General features: G+C 36.7%; 1 protein-coding gene across 2 annotated transcripts; it reads right to left on the bottom strand.

The window, feature by feature from the left end:
- Positions 1 to 1,853: 1,853 nt before the first annotated feature.
- Positions 1,854 to 19,215, bottom strand: LOC117988024 (uncharacterized). 2 transcript variants are annotated; one of them, XM_034975131.2, is made up of 5 exons: positions 19,036 to 19,215; positions 4,865 to 5,151; positions 4,320 to 4,396; positions 3,456 to 3,615; positions 1,854 to 2,231 (listed from the first exon to the last, which is right to left on the bottom strand). In XM_034975131.2, exons 2-5 carry the CDS (start codon positions 5,049 to 5,051, stop codon positions 2,131 to 2,133), a joined length of 525 nt encoding a protein of 174 aa, XP_034831022.1. In that variant the 5' UTR covers positions 5,052 to 5,151; positions 19,036 to 19,215; the 3' UTR covers positions 1,854 to 2,130. The 2 variants fall into 2 exon arrangements, with proteins under 2 accessions (XP_034831022.1, XP_069358544.1); XM_069502443.1 differs by lacking the exon at positions 19,036 to 19,215 and adding an exon at positions 18,884 to 18,973.
- Between the last annotated feature and the right edge of the window lie 2,193 nt (positions 19,216 to 21,408).

Raw genomic sequence — 21,408 nt, forward strand, 5'->3', positions numbered from 1 at the left:
ACCTACCTATTGTTTACCTTGGTGGCCTTGATGTTACATTTTTTTTTATTCAGATGCAAGTGAGCCCTTGACTGCAACCTCACCTGATGGTAAGTGATGATGCAGTCTAAGATGATAGCGGGCTAACCTGGAAGGGGTATGGCAGTTTATATTAAACCCATACCCCTTTGGTTTCTACACGGCATCGTACCGGAACGCTAAATCGCTTGGCGGCACGGCTTTGCCGGTAGGGTGATAACTAGCCACGGCCGAAGCCTCCCACCAGACCAGACCAGAAATTTAGAAATTATAAAATTCCAAACCCCTGCCAGGAATCGAACCCGGGACCTCCCACTAATAAGACCACCAGCGCTCACCACTGCGCCAGGGAGGTCGTCAGAAATACATAATCATAACATTAAATTTTTATGTAGGAATGATGAAAAAAGTAAGTATGATAAGTACCTATAAATAAAATTATTAGATAGGTGGTATATTAATAGCTTTGAATAGATAGGTTCATTAAATATAAATATAATATTTCGATGTTTCACGTGTTTGTGTTCCACAATCCATTCAAACATCCACCATTCCTAATAATAAGTCCTATATATATTTTATTTAGATATTTTGACTACCTACCTATGTTTTATTGGTATAGAGTGTAAAAGCTCAGCCTGCGATATTATAATCTAAGCTTTTCTAGTAATAACGAATATCTACCCAAGGTTTACCATAAGACTTGATAAAACTCTGAAGTCTGAAGTCTAATCGTTAATTTCGAACTGTTAGCATTGTACTAATTAGTATTAGTGAATCTGAAGTTTTACTTTAGGAGCTTCCGAGATGGTCAAGCGGCTTGACCATCTTCCTTGCGTACCTGACGCACGCAGATTTTTACTTGTGTCATAGAGAGAGTGCCAACGTGTGGCATGTCTTCGTTATTTTATATAAGCTGATAGTTTCTCTGCGTATTGTCCCCAGCAGTCAGCACAGGGAGGAACGATTAACGACTATGAAGTTTGGATCGTGGTGGCTTTACGACAAACAAGACAGCGTGGAGTCGTAGTGATTAAGTACCTATACATATTTTGTACTGGTTTATTTATACGTATTATTCAGCATAGTACTGCTCGGACGTTAAATCTAAGAATTAGGTGAGTGACTACTATGTGGCTGAATGAATACTACTTATACTAGTATAATAGTCCGAAATTGCCGATTAATTATTATCACAAAACAATTCACTTTTACCATTATAACTTGGTACCTACCTAAATCTGTTTTACTGGAAAAACGTAGGGTTTATCGTAGACCGAGCTTTTACAGTGGTAGGTACCTACAGTGGCGTGCACAGGGTTTGAAGCCAGGGTAGGCATTAGTTAGGAGAACCTGTTTACTGGCAGGTCATAATGTAAAATTTGCATTGAGCTATTACAACTGGGGTAAGCAGTGCATTTATGCCTCTATGACCTGCACGCCACTGGGTACCTACCTACCTATAGCACACACATCCATTTTGCATTGTGATGTAACATTTTATAGGTACCTACTGTGCCGAATAATTGGTATAATAGTTATTTACAGTTGTAGATAACATTTATTTTAATCGATAAAAAAATTGTTCTGACTTCTGAGATTTAAAATTTAAAAAATATTCTTTCATAAATGAAAATTTTTACAAGAACTGGTTGGCAGGTATTTCTATAAGTAGGAGAGTCGTAAGTATATTATCTAAAAGACTTAAAATTACTTAAACATAATATGAGGGTTTCTCAGTCATTTTTAATAAGGTATACCTACAAGTACGTACCTAATTAGGTATTACCTATATTTTACTTAGTGGGCATTATTATGTAAATAAAACGACAGAAGGAGTTAATATTTTAGGAATCTTGTAAAACTTACAATATTAAAACATTGTATCGTGTGAGGTACTCGAATACAAAATCCCATAGTGCCCATTATATTATCTTTCTTTAGTCACAGCTGCATTTAAGATTGCGTTCTATATTTTTATTACCTACCTACCTGTAGAAAATAAATAAACTTAATCTGTGGTAGGTAGGTATGTCCTTATACAATCACTGCTTAAAAGGCACTTCTTTAGTTCTAGAGATTTATAACATTAATGACTGGGAAGAGAAGCTTTTATCGTTTGTAAGGAGCTTTTCGATATCGGCCCCTTTCTTCTTCGTCGCGGATATCCAAGTATTGGCTGAATACAACTGCCCAGAGGTAGAGGTAAATGCCTGTAAAAAGTAATACAAACACATTAGTTTATTAATTATTACCATTAATAACTACCTACCTTATAATAGTACGCGTCACCCGCGCTATATGCGGCACCGGGTTAGCGCGGGGGTATCTCTACCTGTCGCATACTATAATGCAAATACATAGGCAAATGCCTAAGGCACTACCTTAGGTAATAGGTTAAGCCTACTAGTATTATATCTACCTATTTTAATAAGATATATTTCTTATATTTATTTATATTTTTATAATATATTTCTCTCATTAGCAGCCTAAAGGCAAGTTCGGGGTGTTACACTCCCGTGCATCGGAAAAGCACAGTAAAGTCATTGGTCCTGCGCCTGATTTCTTTCTGGTCGTGTCGGATTGCCGTCCCATCGGACTATAAAAGTGAGAAAATAGAAAGTGCATATTCTGTGTTTGCACGCATTGTGAACTAATCTTCTATTCCTAGTTGGCTATGGCTATAGTCTCCGCTGAAATTGCTGATGGCTGTAATTAGGTCCTGACTCGGAAGGAACCATAATTCATTCTATGGTTCTTGGAGTTCTTATAGTTCTGTATGATTGCACTCACTACTCGTCTCATTTTTAAAGAACAAGGAGGTATCGAATAAACCAACTTCCAAAAAAATTATATGTTTTTATTTTTGCCGCTAATGAACCATTTCTATTTCTGCCACAGAGTCATAACTTCATAAGATTAGAACTACTTACTAAATTTAATTTCACGCTAGTTTCACGCTCATTATCATTCTATGCTTTCCACTCTCTTCCTTATACCTAAGTATATTTAGATGAGGAAATTATAAAAATAGAAACAACTTTCTGTTTGAGTAGGTATCTACTTGTCTACTCATCTTCAAGACAAGTTTGCTGTTTGTTGTCTCTATTTGTATAAGGTTCAGACTTTGCTTAGGCAGCAATAATAAATAAACATATAGATATTTAATCAAATTAACATTCTGGTCTATTATTTTGCAGTAGCTAACCTTTTTTTTCGTTCAGGGAGAAGGAAAATCCTTATGGATACCTCAGTGTTTCAGGAATGTACGACTCCATTGTGGATGTTGCCCAATGGCATACGGACTGAAAATCTATTGTTTACTTCCAAACCCTTCCGGGTCTCTCTCTATTCATTGGCATGAGTATATTTGGCATGGCCAATAATTTTTCATAATACTTTCTAAAGTTATGCTTTAGAATAATATCCAAACTTACACAAATAAATAAGTCCACCGATGAGTATAAGCGTAGCCAGAATAGCGTGCTGCTGACCATCCAGGTAATACGTGATCGAGGTGTGCAGAATGCTGATCAGCAAGCCGATCGCCAGCACGATCCCCAGCACCACCCAGGGTAACATCAGCCAGGACCGTCTCTGCAATATTGAGTAAATCAATTTATCAAAGCAATCCTGGGTGACATCAGCAGAATTTCATTCCATCCTATTTTAAGTACAAATTTTCATGTATCACAGTATAAACACAGGTCTTGTTTTAGCTATCAATTAGGTAAACAGGCAGATATCAGCTATGAGATGTAGAAATATGGTGTACTTCGGCCACATTATGAGAAATAGCAAATACGACCTCCTTCAGCTCATTATTCAGGGGAAAATAGCCGGCAGAAGACCGCCAGGCCGTAGAAGAACATCGTGGCTAAAGAATTTACGCCAATGGTACGGGAAGAGTACCCCATCTGTTTTCCGAGCAGCAGTGTCCTAGGTGCAAATAGCCCTAATGATTGCCAACCTCCGATAGGAGACGGCATTTCAAGAAGAAGAAGAGCTAGATTTCGGATTTTAACGACGGTAAATTATTTATTATTATTCATTATGGAGGAGAGAGGGTAGGGAGCATTTTTTTGACCCCTAACAAACAAATCTGAAGCAAACATAGAATAATTATAAGTACTACTTATACCACCTAAGACTTTTTTAAATAGGTATAAATTCTCTTACCGAAAACGAAACCTGTGCAGCGTTAAAAAAATTAATAATGTATAGGTAGGCAACAGGATATTTTGTAAAAAAAAATTACATTGGTAAATACCCACTTTATTATTTGGTGTTTGAAATCTTACCTTTAATACTGCGATGATGAGAAGTCCGCATATCAAAATTGTAAAGCATAAGTTGACTGTCAGAAATATTCTCGGAACTGAAAACGAAATGAAAACATTATTCAGTTATATCATAAAAAGTACACGCAACATGCGTTGACAAATAATTAGCCCCGTGTCAGATCAGGGAGACAGTATCAAGACCGGGAGCCGCAGCAGAAAGGGCTGAAACGGCAAGCGGCGCAAGGCTCTCTTATTGAGACTTGAGAGTTACATTTTTGTTCGGTTTGAAGTGGAGACTCTGGGGCCTTGGAGTCTTAGTGCAAAAATAATTTCACTGCGCCTCATCTGGTGACAGAAAAGCTGGCTCATTTTATCGCGACGGATTAGCCTGGGTGTCCAGTGCGGAAATGCAGCCAGTATTCTTGGCACCATTCCACGCGGGCATGATTTGTAATTAGATAAGGCTAGCTTTAAGTTTTATTGTAATATTTTCAATAAAAAAAGGTTAGAGTACAAGTATGCTAAGATCGAATTAGCTTAAATTGCCATTGAAGTCTACTTACTGTCCATATCAGCCAGCTTCTTGTCAAAGTCATCCGCAAAGATGAACGTCCTGTAGGAAACATAACGCTTGTCTGCCACCCATATCGTGATGATGGTTGCAATGGACAAAATGATTCCAAGAGTCGCGGTGATGAGCGTACCCGTCCGCGTTGAGGCACAACAACAGCACTTTTGTAAACGCTTCATGTTGCTCTTTTGTGTTAAACACTGCTCTGGAGAGTAGTCTTCTTAATAAATTAATGTCCGTGATACCGATGTACCTTGAATTTTCACCTCCTCATGGTTCCTGTAAGAAACAACAAATAATTTTATGTATGTGGTATGTATGCTAGATTGCGACACGTTAGGTACCGCCTGCTGCAGATAATAATGATGAGTAAAATCGCTGGAAAAAGAGGGATAGGAAGAAGGAAGATGAAAGAAGTCATGGCCATTTAGCGTAAGGGAGTGGACTGGCATGAAAACAGTTGGAGAACTATTCCGCCTGGCCATGGATAAGGAGAAGTTTAGAAAATTGACTGCTGACTTTCAGTAATGAAGAGGCACATGAAGAAGAAGATCTTAGATCTACTAAAATAATCACCAGTAATACCTAAACTAAAAGGGACAACTTTCACGGGATTAAGATACATGCATACCTACCTGTAGGAAATGAATGGGGGCCGAATTTTGAGCGAAGCCAAACAATTTGAGACTCGCATAGTATATAATATAATAAGTCTATGCGCAAGTCGCACCCAGGGCAGATATTTTTTGCATTTAAATTATGGTAGGACAGAGGACTTGTGTTACAATTTTACAAAAATATCTTTCAGCTCGTCTCTAAGTCAAAAGTCCTAGTCCTAATTCATCATCATGATCAACCGATTGCCGGCTCACTACAGAGCACGGGTCTCCTCTCATAGAAAAGGGTTTTGGCCATAGTCTACCACGCTGGCCATGTGCGGATTGGTAGACTTCACACACCTTTAAGAACATTATGGAGAACTCTCAGGCATGCAGGTTTCCTCACGATGTTTTCCTTCACCGTTAAAGCAAGTGATATTAAGTACATAAAACGCACATAACTCCGAAAAGTTAGAGGTGCGTGCCCGGGATCGAACCCCCGACCTCCGATCAGAAGGCGGACGTCCAAACCACTAGGCTATCACAGTCCTAATTAATAACATTTAAAATCCAGAACTTTAAACCTAACAAACTAGGTGACTTTCATACACAATTTTTTAAGTATAAGTATTTTAAGATAAACGTTATTTTTAGATCACGTGTTCTTCATTAGGATAGGTGCTGACAACGCATTCCCAGTGGTAGAATATTTTGAAATACCTGTCAACGATTCCCTTAAAGGTGTTGAAATACCTCTAATGTTAGGAAATTTTATGTTGTCGCAACTGTATTTTATGTTGCGGGTATTTTTATCTTAGATCGTACCTAGTGCCCGTAGTGCCAACAGTGTAGCCAATTTATTTTTAGCATTTAACGATTTCTGTGTTTTAGGGTTCCGTAGCCGAATGGCAAAAAACGGAACCCTTATAGATTCGTCATGTCTGTCTGTCTGTCTGTGTGTATGTCACAGCCACTTTTCCGGAACTATAAGAGCTATACTGTTGAAAGTTGGTAAGTAGATGTACTATTCTGTGAACCGCATGAGGATTTTTGCACAAAAATAGAAAAAAAAAACAATTAATTTTGGGGTTCCCCATACTTAGATTGCGCGAGAGACACGTCTAAAGTGGTAAAATGTGTCTCCCCCCTCCCCCTGTAACTTCTAAAATAAGAGAGTGATAAAACTAAAAAAATATATGATGTAGGTAGGTACATTACCATGCAAACTTCCACCAAAAATTGGTTTGAAAGAGATCTAGTTAGTAGTTTTTGATTTATCGTTGCAAAATGTCGATAAAATACGATTGTACTACGGAACCGTCAGTGCGCGAGTCTAATTCGCACTTGGCCGGTTTTTTATCGGCAATAATAGGTACCTATAGTAATAGTAGCAACAAGCATTAACAACTTGAATCTTGGACCGTAATCGTATCTAACCTACATTCTATTTAAATTTATTGTAAGTTGGGTAGGTACATAGTTTATCGTCCATTTCGTTCATAAATTGAGGCAATAGCATAGGAAGCTAGCGTAACAAAAATGAACTCTACAATCGAGTTATTGGCTAATGCATCTAATTCTGGAGCGATTGGTGTTTCCATTCCCATTATACAAATGACTGTTGCGAAATTTTAATGCGCTCCCGAATAGTTATGGTTACCTACGCAAGAATTGATATTATAGTGTAGGTAGGTCCGTACTTTTCTAGAGCTTTGAGAATGTTGCAACAGGATAAATAAGATAAATAGAAAATGAAGACGTGATTTTTCAGAAGAGGCTAGTGGTGGAGATGTGGCACAGATATCTGACTGACTCATCTATCAACGCACAGCTCAAACTACTGGACGGATCATGCAGATAGCTATTCTGACGCTTAAAAAGGATTTTTGAAAATTCAGGGTAAAATAGGTGTTTGAAAATAATATATTATGTAGTCCATGCGGAAGAAGTCGCGAGCTTAAAGCGAGGTTTAGATTAGCAACAATTAGTTTGACTTCCGCAATCTATTTCTACCGTGTAAACAATCACGTCAAGCTCACTACCGCAAGTTTTGTAACTTGCTGGACTTGCTGCAGCAAGTCTGCTGACTTGCAAGTCACAAATGTATGTACATGTACAATATTGCTCATAGTGTAAACATTTCTGCAAGTACTTGCGGAATAACTTGCAAGAAGTTCTTGCTGGTCTAAACCTCGCTTTAGCTAGAACCAGCGAGTACATACATATTTTACATGGCGCCACGTCAATTTCGTGTGGGTAGATATTATAGGAAATTATATTACTTGGTCTATTATGTAGGTGACACTTCTTCGTCACTCGGTACTACTATGAAAATTACGTCCTTCCTACATATTGTGCAAAACGGGTAGGCACATGCTCCCCCCTACTCTATCTAATTTTTGAAAGAGATTTTGAAACAATTTTTACACAATAGCTAGACCTATTAAATTAAATCTTCACAAGATTATGTGAAAGGGTGAAATAAACTTAAAACCCAGAAGCAGAGATTAGTATGTTAGCCCGAAGTAGTTCAAAGTGTTCGACACCAGTAATTAATAGGTAGGTACCTAAGTTGTAAGTACGTGTAGCTGTTAAGTGATACCCTTTCCTGACATTGACCTAACCCAGTTTGCAGAAACCCCACCTTAAAGTTATATAACATCACATCATTCTGCTGGGACAATATAAAGGTACGCCGCGCCCAACCTTTTACAGGCCATTAACTAGCCTTGGCTAACCGGGATTCATTTCCTCTAGAACGTAATGTCCGCGTTATTAGAAACAATAGAAACGTACCTACCTACTTTACACAAAACAGAACGCCTAAATACAGGCCAACTGGTAAGTAATATAAGCCATGATACTCGTAGCTAGTGGCTGAGAATGGATCTCCTGGTTTTATTTCTCTTTTTGGAGGCACACATCTCTAGCTTTTTGGAATAATATAATAATTACTTACTTAAATGTTACTTGTTGTAACGGTGATGGAAAACATTGTGAAGAAACCTGCATGCTGTTCAGAGTTCATCATAATGTTCTCAAAGGTGTGCGAGAATTATGAAGTCTGCCTATCCGGATTTGGTCAGCATGTGGCCTAAACCTTTCTTATTCTAAGAGGAAACCCATGCTTGTGGGCCGGCAATGAGTTAATGATGATGATAAACCCATCGCCTGATGATGAAATATGCTGTCCAGAGTGAATAATTGCAATCTATTATAAGAAAGGAATAAGCAAAATATTATGCTGTTATCCTCCTAGAAAATCTACTACCTACCTATTACTCAGAACCAGAAAGTATTTTCTGCTTTGTTTTGGCTCACGATTAAATATGTGGCTTGCCTCCATCATTTAGGTACCTACACATTTAGTTTTTAGTTTTTTTTCATTTTTAGTCATAAAATTCGTTCTGGCTTCATTCTCTCGCGGGAACTTTATTTGTCTCGTTATTTTTACTTGCCGACTCTTGTTTTTGTGCAAGTATTATTTTACGCGGACAAAATAAGTAAATAAGATAGGTAAGTACCTACTCACTAACAAAGTCGTACCGATTTGATTGATAAATAAAATCTTTTTATAATATACGAGTATGCTAATGCGCAGATTATAAATCAGAGCCTGTGTCCATTTCGGGCGCGGCACGACACACAGAACCTTTGTCTCACTGGTCTCACAGGACTTACGCAACACGTCTTGATGCCCATAATAGTCCCGTATTACCGAGTTCCTCGCACAGCAGGCCTCTGTATTTGTCGTGGCCTTTTTAATTACGATGTAAACAGTTAATAAATCAGAGAGTACATAGTTCTCTTTGAGCATGGCACGACGACTTTGTAGTTTGTTGTTCTTGTAAACTAGGTAGGTACCTACCGTTTTACATACCATAATAAGTTCATTGTTATTGTCCAGTTACCTACTTTAAATAAAATAATTATAAGTCTACTTATAGTAGATACGTATTTAATAGTCGTCGAATCTCGAAATGTACATTGGTAGATATAATAATATAACTTATATGATTAACATTCAGATTCATACTGTCACGATATTTTAATCGTAATTTTTATTAATCTATAAACTAAATAAACAGAGATTTAGGCCTGCAAATTCACTTTATTGTAACTAATTTGTATCGTGAAACTACTTTTACTAAACAACTTTCTTTTCGAACGTCACAAATCAAAATTTTATATGGACCAAAGACATCTTTAAGTTATTGATCCTACTGCCTTATTAAATGATGAGTTATGTCTCTAGCTACCTACTCTCTTCTTATGTTTTGTTTAGTAAGTACTTAGTTAAATAAGAGAGCTACTCTTTTACGCCTTATGTTTTGTTTTCCTTTTAGACACTGAAAAGTGTTAGTAGCTGAAAAGTTTTTAATAGCACTTGGCAAAATAGTTCCGATGAATTGACTAATCTTGGCTCTCAAATGAAGGTCGCGAGTTCAGTTCCTGATGCTCCACAGTTCTGTGTCATTGCCATTTTGTTAGGTACCAAAAATAATAAAACTCAACGTGAACTTTCGTAAAAAAGGATTTTTTTGAGCTTGGTGGAAAGCTTCCAAGAATAAATCTGAACCACTGATTAAGTTGGTAGATATTTATATTTATTTATATACTTTATTAAGACAACCAAAAAATGTTATATCTATACATATTTAAAAAATCTATACACACACACACACACACATTTTATCAATAGCTATTAATTACTTGCTGAATAATGCAAAGGGTGGATTTTAAACCGCTGAGCTTTTGGGCCTCAAATTATGATGACTTTATGATTTATGACTTGTTAAACACCAGTATTTTATTTATCTTTTATGTAGATTGTAGGTATTTATTCTAGAATCCAGACTCAGTTTGAATTGAATACTGTATCACAAATACGTAACCCAATTTAACATTATAAGTAGTTGAGTGTAAGTGCAGTTACATCGCTCCTAAGTGTCTGTTCTCAGACATTCAATCTTGCAATTATTTAGGGCCAAAGCACAGACGATACTTTTATTGTCGGTGATGATCAGCGATTTTACGACACTACTCTGGCATCGCGTTGTGACAAACTAATGTGAGCGATTGAGCTATCAAAATCGTGATTCAGTCAAGTATTTTATTCGGAATGGGTAAATTGTGCAGTTGTGAAAATTAATATTGGATTGAACAACTAAATAAAAGTGAGATTTCTTTAACAAACTTAAAACTAAAATTACAGGGTATTCCAAACGATCCATATGAGAATGCTGCTGGCTGCAGCGCAATTTTTAGAAACAATGTCTTCACTACGCTACACGCTAGTAAACTAATATGGTCTGAATAAATTATGTTGCTTTGCCTATCATAATGCTCCCTGCGGAAAAGGATAGCACTAGATCCTTTCAATTTAAATTTATTCAAATGGTTATACAGGGACAACACACAACACCCTCTCTCTGCTGAACCCGTATCGTATGGAACAACAAGACAGTTGACGCCTGCTACTAGCTCAAGCATCATCGTCATCGTGACACTTCGGTCACCCAAATATAGACCTGTCAATTTCACTTGAGCGTGGTATCCACGAATGTATTGGTGGTATCAAAATTAATACTTACGACAGATATATCAGAGCAACGCACGTCAAGATCTGCGTCTGGCGTTCGAATATGAGTGAAAATAAGAGTTAAATTATTGCAGCGTCGAGTTTCTAAAAGAGATAAATCGTCGATAGCAGATGCTAAAATATCGAGTGTGCAATGGTCCTTATTCAAATGGTATATATGAGCACGGAGTGTCCCACATTTATATCACATTACTTGAACAATAGTTCATATCATGTACCTATGTGGCTTAGATTGAAGTGGAACTCAAATACCTAGGTACCTAGTCCATCCATAGGATAATTTAATTGATTACCTAAACGTATAAAGTGTAGTGTGTAGGTATGAAAGAAGAACAAACCATAATAGGCAATTTGCTGGATGTGTCGAGCAAAATGCAGAGTAGGTAAACAGTCAGTGTCACTCATCATCCATTAACATTGACCTTGTTTGTCACTGCAGTTTTCCTGCATACGTGCAATTAGCAATACTTTCTCGAACATGAACTTAGATAACTTGCTATAAAACGTAGTGATTATACATAATATACTCTTTGAAGTGCTATTTGTCAACCTCTGAGGTCATCACGGCTTGATTTAATGCTCGTTGTGGCTCGTTATAAAATAGTAAATAACTATAAGAAATAAAAAAATTATAAGAAATAAATATAAATAAAAAAATAAAATATTAAGTAAGTACGTATTACTAAGATGCTTGCTTTCCATTCAGATAGATGAAAATTGCTGAAACAATTCCTATAATCATACTTTTTACTTAATATTATAAATGTAAAAGTTTGGATGTTTGTTACTTATTTACGCCACATCTGACCCGATTTGCCTAGGACACATACCTTTTATTATCCTATTAACAAAAACAGACCGTAGTAGGTTACATTCTATTCCGGAAAATCATAGAGTTCTCACTGGATTTTTAAAAGCCCATCCGTTTAGCCGGTTTTGATGAAAGGAACAGGCAGGAGCTAGCTTGTATTCCAAATATGGACATACGCTATTTTTTATCCCGGCAAATCAAAAAGTTCTCACGGATTTTCAATAAAACTAAATCCTAGCTGACGAAGTCGTGGTTTTAGTCTAGTAGTTAACTATTAGAGGAAATGTTTCAGCTCAATCATCAATTCATCACTATCAAGATCAACCCATCGCCAGCCCACTACTGAGCACAGGTCTCCTCGGAATGAGAAGGGTGTAGGCCACAGTCCGCCACGCTAGCAAAGTTCACAGACTTCACTCGTCGTTGAGAACATTATGGAGAAATCTCAGGCATGCAGGTTTCCTTACTATGTTTTCCTTCAATGTGGATAGTAAAATAGTCAAGCAAGTGATATTTATATAACTCCGAACTTTCATCAAAAATAATTACCTAATCGACGACTTTTACCTAAACCTGGAAAATAAAATGTTGAAACATTTCTCAGCGTTGGAAATGTTATCATGGTTTGGCCACACATAAATAAAACTGGTAGGTATTGTTAAACAAGTTTTGGCATAAGTAAAAATAAATAATTTAAAACATAAGAATTTCTTGGTAGGTACCTGTAGGTAGTTAAATAAAATCTCCGACGTCTTGGTGACCATCAGTTATTTTATACCGGTCGGCGGTCGCGGTGATAACATGACTGAGAACTGAGAAGGCCAACGCCACCGCAGGTTACGTCACCACCCTTGTACTCCTGCTCCGTAGGTATGCTGTGTTTATATGTTGGTCTGACTGTATGTGAGTATGACGCGTGACATTCATTCATTTATAACTCGGTCGCACAGCATATTGCTATGCGAAATGTAAACATTGCAAGCGAATTTGTATTCAAAGAGTAGGTTTTCTTGCATCATACCTATAACTTTAGGTACCTACTTACCGTTTAGATTTTTTTTGCCATTATTAGAACTCAAATTCATCGCAACGAACTATAAATTAATTATTCATCTCAATAATTTAGTCCAGCGTTTTCTAAAATACTTTTTTAATTCACTAAGTATTAAAGATAGATGATAAGATGATTAAAAATTTGGAAGTAGGTAGGTACTTGCCTATAGCCACGAATAAAATAAAATTGGCAAGCTAATCGCTTGATGTAGTAGACTTAGGTCATATTCATATAAGTACACGGTCTACCAATAACTAATGGAACTATGAATTGACTATGAGGTAATAAACGCTGCAACATATAGTAAGGGAATAGTGATAAATAGTGGCTCATGTACGCGTTCTCGTTGACGCGTCACCTCTGTCAAGATAACGTAATAATCATAATAATTAATATATATGTACATATGACATTGAACGTTTTCCCCACGTCTGTAGTCCGCAAAAACCATGTATGGTCATGAACCTCGATCGAATGAACATTGACTACTGTACAAGGTCAACCGCCGACAACGTGTTACGTATTAAAATAAAATGGACCTTTTTCTTCCGGTAGTTTGTTAATAATAATTTATTATTTTACTGGTAAAGGCCTTGAGAAATATAAATTTAAATTAATGTTACCCGACTGCGAACACAAAGGAGTGGTTAGGTGTTCATCAGTCTATATTCCATAATCCATTATATTGTTTCTTTTTAGGGTTCCGTACCTCAAAAAGAAAAAGAACTCTTACCTATAGAATCACTTCGTTGTCTGTCTGTCTGTCAAGAAACCTACAGGGTACTTCCCGTTGACCTAAACTCATGAAAGGCAGGTAGGTAGGTCTTATATTATATCAGACGTAATTATGGATAAATTCGAAAGCCGTGAATTTGTGGTTAAATTACAAAAAAAAATGAACAAATAATTAATTAGTCTTTTCAACTTTTAAAGTAAGATTACTATAGGTACCAAGTGGAGTATCATATATAAAGGGCTTTCTTTACCTGTACATTCTAAAAAGGTTTTTATTATTTTTTATGCATAATTTAAAACAAATAAACACACATAGGTACCTACTACGAGTTTATCTGCTTACCTATAAAATTTAGTTTCGCTGCCAAACATGTAGAACATGTTGCTAGTTCACAAAACTAAACCCTTCTAGGTGCAGTCGTGCAACTCTACTTAGCATTGACTACCAAACAAGGTCAACCTCTGTCATGTTACCTCCTCTAGCTAGTTATAGGTAGATACATTCGATATAACCCTCTGGTGCACTGGTAGTTTCGCATTTACTTGTTACGATTGAGGAGGTCCTTTTCAATTAATACTAATTTTCCAATTGTGCCTTAAATGCGGTGCTCCTAATTTTAAGACATGCAATAGACTGCGAGATCAAAGGGAATGGGGCTAGTTTATAGAAGAAGATCGAATAGGCTAGTTTAGTTTAGGTTGAGAAATCTCGAATATTTTTAACCGACTTCAAAGAAGGAGGAGGTCCTAAAGTCGTCGAAATCTTCTTTAACCGACTTCCAAAAAGGAGGTGGTTTTCAATTCGGCCCGGTTTTTTTTAGACAAGCGATGCGTAGGTATGTGGCGTAACACAGAAAAGCAACCTCTCCAACTTTATTCAAGGGAAACTGGCAGGCAGAAAGAGACCTAGTCACAGAAGAGTAATGTTGCTAATATATCTATAGACCTACCTACTCATAAACCATTTTGAATATTAAGTCAGAATAGATTTATGAAAAAGAGATAGATTTAAAGATACGCCTAGATAAAGTTTTCTTTGAGACCGTCAATTTTTTAGTTAAAGTATGAGGCCTATTAAATATTTATTAATGCCTACCTTCTTCCTATTGTTTGTAGATATAACTTTCTTGTCATAGGATGTCACACAACACACGCCAATGTGTTTAGCCAAGTTCTAATAAGACAAATTCTACTAAGACAGGTTCTAATAAGACAAATAATTCTACTAAGACAAGTTCTAATAAGACAAGGTCTAATAAGACAAGTTCTAATAAGAACGGCGACGCACTGGCATCGGCATGGTCTTCCGTCTTTTGTATTCTTCGTAAGTACCCTCTTTTGGAAGAATATATACGTTAGAAGATTAATGTCTATTTTTTCGCATGAAATAATAACCTAAATACTTATCAGCTAAAAGTGATTGTGGAAATAGTAAAATTAACCTATTTACATGAAAGTAAGTACACGAAATGAAAAATACAGACTATAAAATGCGGCAAGTAGGTAAATAGTTGTTTATTTTCGGGGTAGGCAGCCAAAAATTAAGAATATACTAAGTATAACAGTGGAGGAGAAATATGGTAGAAAAATCCCTAGTTACGTAGGTCCAGTATCTGTTTTGTAACTTGTACCTACCTACTACCTATTAGTATACGAATGACATCATAGAGGTTAGTTTAATAATTGTGATGCGTAATCCAATACGCAAAATCATTGAGTCATATAAAAGCGCATGTAAAATAAGAAGTCCCTTGAATTTGTATTTGATGGTTAGGCTCAGAATGAACCCACCGCACCGGCTGCATTCGTCATCAGCTCATATTATGATCAAACTTCAAAAGTATAATGAGTAACGTCCAACATCAAAACTAAAGTTACTTTAATTATCTTTATTACCTACCACAATTATTATCATTATTTAGTTCGACTATAGTTGCATTGAGGAAATTCTGGGCTAAATGAATAAATAAAGAAATCATGATAATTTTTTAACGATCAAATTCGAGTTCATGATTCATGACAAATATATAGGTTGCTGTTTCTAATTTTAAATAATATTGCATTGAGTTAAAAAGTGCATGTACAAGAGGTCACCGTCCGATAGCATGAAGTTTAATGCAAGGGAGTCTTTGATACAATACAGTTCAAAGATACACTAATTTATCTAATGAATACGCCAATTAGAAGGCAAACGGTACGATAATGCTCGGTTTGTTACCCTGTTGAACTGGTTTTTTTTGGTCATTAGCGCGTCAGCTTTCAAAAGTTTGAGCAGTGATAATTTAATTAAAGTGGAGTTGAATCATAAATTCTCATACATTTTGTAAGTAGGTAGGTTCTTCTGTACAGTGCATTCAAAATAAATTGGCGTTTCCACTTGAGACCGTCATTACCAATAACAATAGAATTAAGTCGTGGCGGGTGTATTCAAAAGTATTGTTGATACTTTTGAATTCACCCGCCACCGCGCCGCCTGGTTGGTTTGCAACAAAATATATAAGGTTGAACCGGCTCCTTTCTGATTTAAGACATTTATTGTTCCATAATGAAATTTCCACTTACATGGAACTTACAGGCTATTAAAAAGTGGGTTACAAAATTTGATCTTAAAGCGCACAGTGAATACATAGTAGGTACCTAATTAAAATAGGTTAAGTAGGTAATCAGATTAAAAATTAATGGGCTCTATGAATGTTTGGTTTATTACCTCTATTATTTATGTGGCATGTCGAATGTAATCCTATTGTTTTTGCTAATGCCGGTCTCAAGTGGAAATACGCCAGTTTATATTGAATGCACTATACAATAGTTTTGAACAATCGGAGATCATCAAAGTCGTCATGCCCCGTAGTACCGTAGTAGTCCGTAACCATAGCTATGCACTAGGCATCGAACGAATTCAATAAAATATCTGGTTCTCTCCGTAGTCCATAAACGGCAGTTGAATCCACCTTGGGGGGGTTGTTATAATACGGTGGAACGTTACGGTACTGTAAATAAGGTGCGATAGAAAGCCCGGGAAATCGTGGATAAACAGGCGGACTATGTTATTCATGTTAGTAGAGCCTTATCTGGACGTGCCATGTATGGCGACGAAGGAAGACGTGTTCTCACGTAGGTAGGTGTAGTAGGCATCTACTATCTGTCATGATTGACCACGCTAGCCGCTAAGTTAAGAGTATGGTTTACAGAAGAACCCCTTTTTTAGGGTTACGTACCTCAAAAGGAAAAACGGAACCCTTATAGGATCACTTTGTTGTCTGTCTGTCTGTCTGTCTGTCTGTCTGTCCGTCTGTCTGTCAATAAACCTACAGGGTACTTCCCGTAGAATCATGAAATTTGGCAGGTCGGTAGATCTTATAGCTGACATTTGGGGAAAAATCTGAAAACCGTGAATTTAGGGTTAGATCACACAAAAAAAATGAAATTATGGTCATGAACTAATAATTAGTATTTTCAACTTTCGAAGTGAGATAACTATATCAAGTGGGGTATCATATGAAAGGTCTTCACTTGTACATTCTAAAACAGATTTTTATTTATTTTTGTGCACCATAGTTTTTGAATTATCGTGCAAAATGTCGAAAAAATACGAGTGTAGTACGGAACCCTCATTGCGCGAGCCGACTCGCACTTGCCCGGTTTTTAAATTTAAATGCAAAAACGGACAACTTGGGAAGGAATCCTTTATCCATTGAGGAAAGTAGGTATTTGAAAATTGATTATTTTCTTATACTCTTTGAGATAAATACGACATAAATATTCTACTATGTTGAGTTTTGATTTATAAGTAAAGTATACTGCATAATATTTAATACCTCTGTCCGAAATTAAATAGAACACCCTAGCTAAGTATGGATTGCAGCCCGCAGGTAGCTCCGAAATGAAGTGCTATCTAGGCTAAATTAGCATTATTAATGTCAAGTTCTTTAACCAGTATAGGATATTTGCATTTTAGGCAATTAGGTATAGATCGATCTATCGATGTGGAAGTTGGTAAACAAGACTTTGGGTAGCTACGAGTAATGTGGAAGAAGTAAACAAGTACCATGGTAACGCGTAAAAAATTGTTAAATAGCTTACGGCGACGCGTGGGTAGCGGATCTCCCACACCGATGTGTTACCACGGCCCACTATCAAATATTTTACAGATCTCCAAATGATATTTATCTCAAAGATTTCTTCCAATTGGTCGATAAGTAGGCTAGTCACATAGCAACTTTGATTTCATTTCAGAAATATCACATGCAAAATGAAATTTCCAGAAATTTCTGCTTAACTAATACCTAATGTTTAAAAGTATCGAGTTGTTGTATTATGTTGATACTTGATAAACTTCGAAAATATTTTCGCAACTGTATATTTTCTGTAAGTGTATAGGTACCTACTCAATGTAGATTTTTGACCTTTTGCAGGGTATACATGTAGCCGTGACCTATAAAAGTGGAACAATAGGGTCATTTTCAAGTTTTTTATTATATCTATACTGGAACTAGCAAAGTAGGTACCTTACCTAGTTAGGTTGATAATTTCAAGTTTCAATAATCCAACGCAATATTTGTACCAAGTAGGTGTGTACCAGCCGGATTCCTCCGGACACAGATTTTGTGTTGATTTAGTTTTTTTTAATTCTGTGAGAACTCTGTTATTTTCCGTGACAAAAAGTAGGCTATGGCCTTCCCTGGGATGCAAGCTATTCATGTACCAAATTATATCCACAACAGTTAAGCACATCCGTCACATCCGTGAACACTTGATCAGGCCTCTTAAAAAGCTAGCAGACAGACAGACAGAACACTTCGTATTCATAATATTTTTAAGTTCGGATTATTATTTTATTAGTGCTCATGGTAGGTAATAGGTACCTACTGTACTGTAGAGTTCTACTCGTACTTAGACAGAGACTTCAGCTTAATAAAATCTATACTCTCCTGGCATGGCCTACAGGCTACAGGCATACCTATTAGGCTCCATTTCCGAGCCTATTTGTGAAAAATGAAATAAAATTGTTACCACTTTTTGAGATTACTAAACTAAACGTGACGGGCTGATTTTCTGACGCTTTCGTACCTATCATGAATCAAGATTAAACCGTTTGTTAGTAAGGACCCAGTAGTACAGACGAAAATGTACCTGTGTAATAAAATAGCTTATTTATTCTGTATCAATAAAAGTATAGTGACGCCATATTTACTGAAACCCGAAATAACCTGCGACTCACACGTCTCAAGGCAAGGACGTAACCCGTATTATATATTCTAAAACAAAATCCAAGGTCTCCGGTAGCGCGCACATTTTCTTAATCAGCTAAACAATTATTTAATGTTCTTTTATAACTAACGCGACGTATCAATGTTATTACCTGTTGGTCTGAACCACAAAGATACACTACACTTAGGTATATCACAGTTTCTTCTTTTTTTCACTTTTTTCTAAACTTTGGGTGTCGCGGATGCAAGGAAATCGGCACGTATTCCGTGAGGCGCGCGGTAGTCTCTCACGTCGAACCGCCAGAGATCATCTGGCTGTAGCGAATGACGAGTTTAGCGATACAGCTTTACGTTGATGATGACTCGTGCACATACACCTACTAGGGTTGCCAACGTTATTATGATATACTTATTGTATTTGTGTGTAGTCTTCAACAGTACAGTAGTCTTTAACAGTAGTACGCAGAAGTCAAACATTGTATAGTCCAGGTTGAGATGGCAATCGGGGTACGAGGCGGGGGACATCTCGCACACCCGCAGCACTTCACCCGTGCTCGCTCAGACTGGGTTAGCGAGGGGCTGTGTGGGTGTGCGGGACGTTCTCTCCCCGATTCCCATTTCGGCTTGTCGCGTACTATACAATACTATATGCATAGTGATATATGTACGGTTGGCAGCCCTTAAACCTACGAAGGCGTCCGTCGTCGTTAGTAGGCGCCAATTTAATAATATGAATGATATCTGGTTTAAAAGTTAAGGCATATTCATGGCATATTTTATAGTTTTGGCAGACCTAGGTAGGTACTTACATACTGTTTTGAATTATTATTTTAAAAAAAACTTTTCTCCGAAACAGTATTTTTGTCGTATTTTAATGAGATTGCTAAAACTAAAAAGCCATTTACATTATGGGCAATTTATTCCATGCTAAAATGTACAGTTCATGTTAAAAACGGCATTAACTTGAAAAAATATGGGAATTTAGTCTATTTATTTCCCTGCACCCTTTTGAGAAAAGCACTATATATGCCTCGGCGGGAACTGGCAATTGCTTATTTCCCGGCCTGTGCAATAATGTACTATTATTTTAGTCTATACCATAAAGAACCTCGTCATCAGTATCAAACTATCCAGCAATTTCCATTACAGTCCTCTTGGAAATGCTGGCGTGCGGCCAGTAAACACCCGATAACAGTCCTCTGTATCTGCAGTGAAATCCTTTCTTCAGTAAAGTAGCAAATTCCGAACAAGTGGGAGAAAACACTAATTACATTGGTTTATTCTGTGGGCACAAATATAACTTACTAATAACAAGACAGGTATTTCATTGTAACAGGTGCGATCTACTAGACATTTGCAAACCATCTTCGACGCCACTCTCTAGTCTCTTCACACGTTAAAGTACCGACTGTAAAATTTTACCGCTGAAAGATTCAATACTGTAAACTGTAACGGAGAAATGCATATATGTAATAGACCATACGCAAAAATATCTCTTCAGTTTACTAGTGGTAGGGCCTATAATTGCTTGACAATGATGGTCACTACTGACTAGGTTTGGTTTACCGTGATCCGTGAGACCGACAAAAACACGTGTTTGCATTTAACCGTATATGGGGTGAACTACAACTTCCTAGATGTAAAAAGCGTGCTAGTTTGTAGAATGTAAGCCACATAATAATATTAAGTATTATCATTTTGAGCGTAAGCACAATATTGCTTTCTAAATAAAAAAGCCGGCCAAGTGCGAGTCAGGCTCGCGCCATAAGGGTTCCGTACTTCAGTCGTATTTTTTCGACATAATTTATGATGCATAAAAATAAATAAAAATCTGTTTTAGAATGTACAGGTGTAGACCTTTCATATGAAACCCCACTTGATATAGTTATCTCACTTCGAAAGTTGAAAATACTAATTATTAGTTCATGACCACAATTTTTTTTTGTGTGATCTAACCCTAAATTCACGGTTTAAAGATTTTTCCCCAAATGTCAGCTATAAGATCTGCCTACCTGCCAAATTTCATGATTCTAGGTCAACGGGAAGTACCCTGTAGGTTTCTTGACTAACAGACAGACAGACAGACAGACAACAAAGTGATCCTATAAGGGTTCCGTTTTTCCTTTTGAGGTACGGAACCCTAAAAATAGTATTTTTGTTCATAATAATCCAATAATTGAATATAATCCAAAGATCGAGCAAATAAAAAGACTAAGTAACTAATTGAAGATTATTTAACTTCAGAAAAATTTCATGGTTGATATTACTAGCTCCTTATTTTTAAATACCTACTGAAAAGAAAAGAAAATACCTAGTAGCCTTATGTAAGGAGTACTCAATTATAAGTCTAATAACATCAATTTAGTTAGATCTCAGGCAATATAACTTATTTAATTCTTCTCTACATATATATGTATATTTTTTATTATTATATTATAGTATAAAATAAAGTCGCTTCCCGCTGTCTGTATGTATGTATGTATGAATGAACGCGTAGATCTTTTAAACTACGTAACGGATTTTAA

The sequence above is a fragment of the Maniola hyperantus genome, chromosome 13 (genome assembly GCF_902806685.2).
Source record: "Maniola hyperantus chromosome 13, iAphHyp1.2, whole genome shotgun sequence".
NCBI classification, from domain to species: Eukaryota; Metazoa; Arthropoda; class Insecta; order Lepidoptera; family Nymphalidae; genus Maniola; species Maniola hyperantus.

Excerpts from the sequence above, each read along its gene's own strand:
- LOC117988024 (XM_034975131.2), bottom strand. The coding sequence starts at position 5,051 with ATGAAGCGTTTACAAAAGTGCTGTTGTTGTGCCTCAACGCGGACGGGT. Across the intron at positions 3,616-4,319 it reads TCATCATCGCAGTATTAAAG|AGACGGTCCTGGCTGATGTT; the intron begins GTAAGATTTCAA and ends TCAATATTGCAG. Across the intron at positions 2,232-3,455 it reads CGGTGGACTTATTTATTTGT|GCATTTACCTCTACCTCTGG; the intron begins GTAAGTTTGGAT and ends TACTTTTTACAG.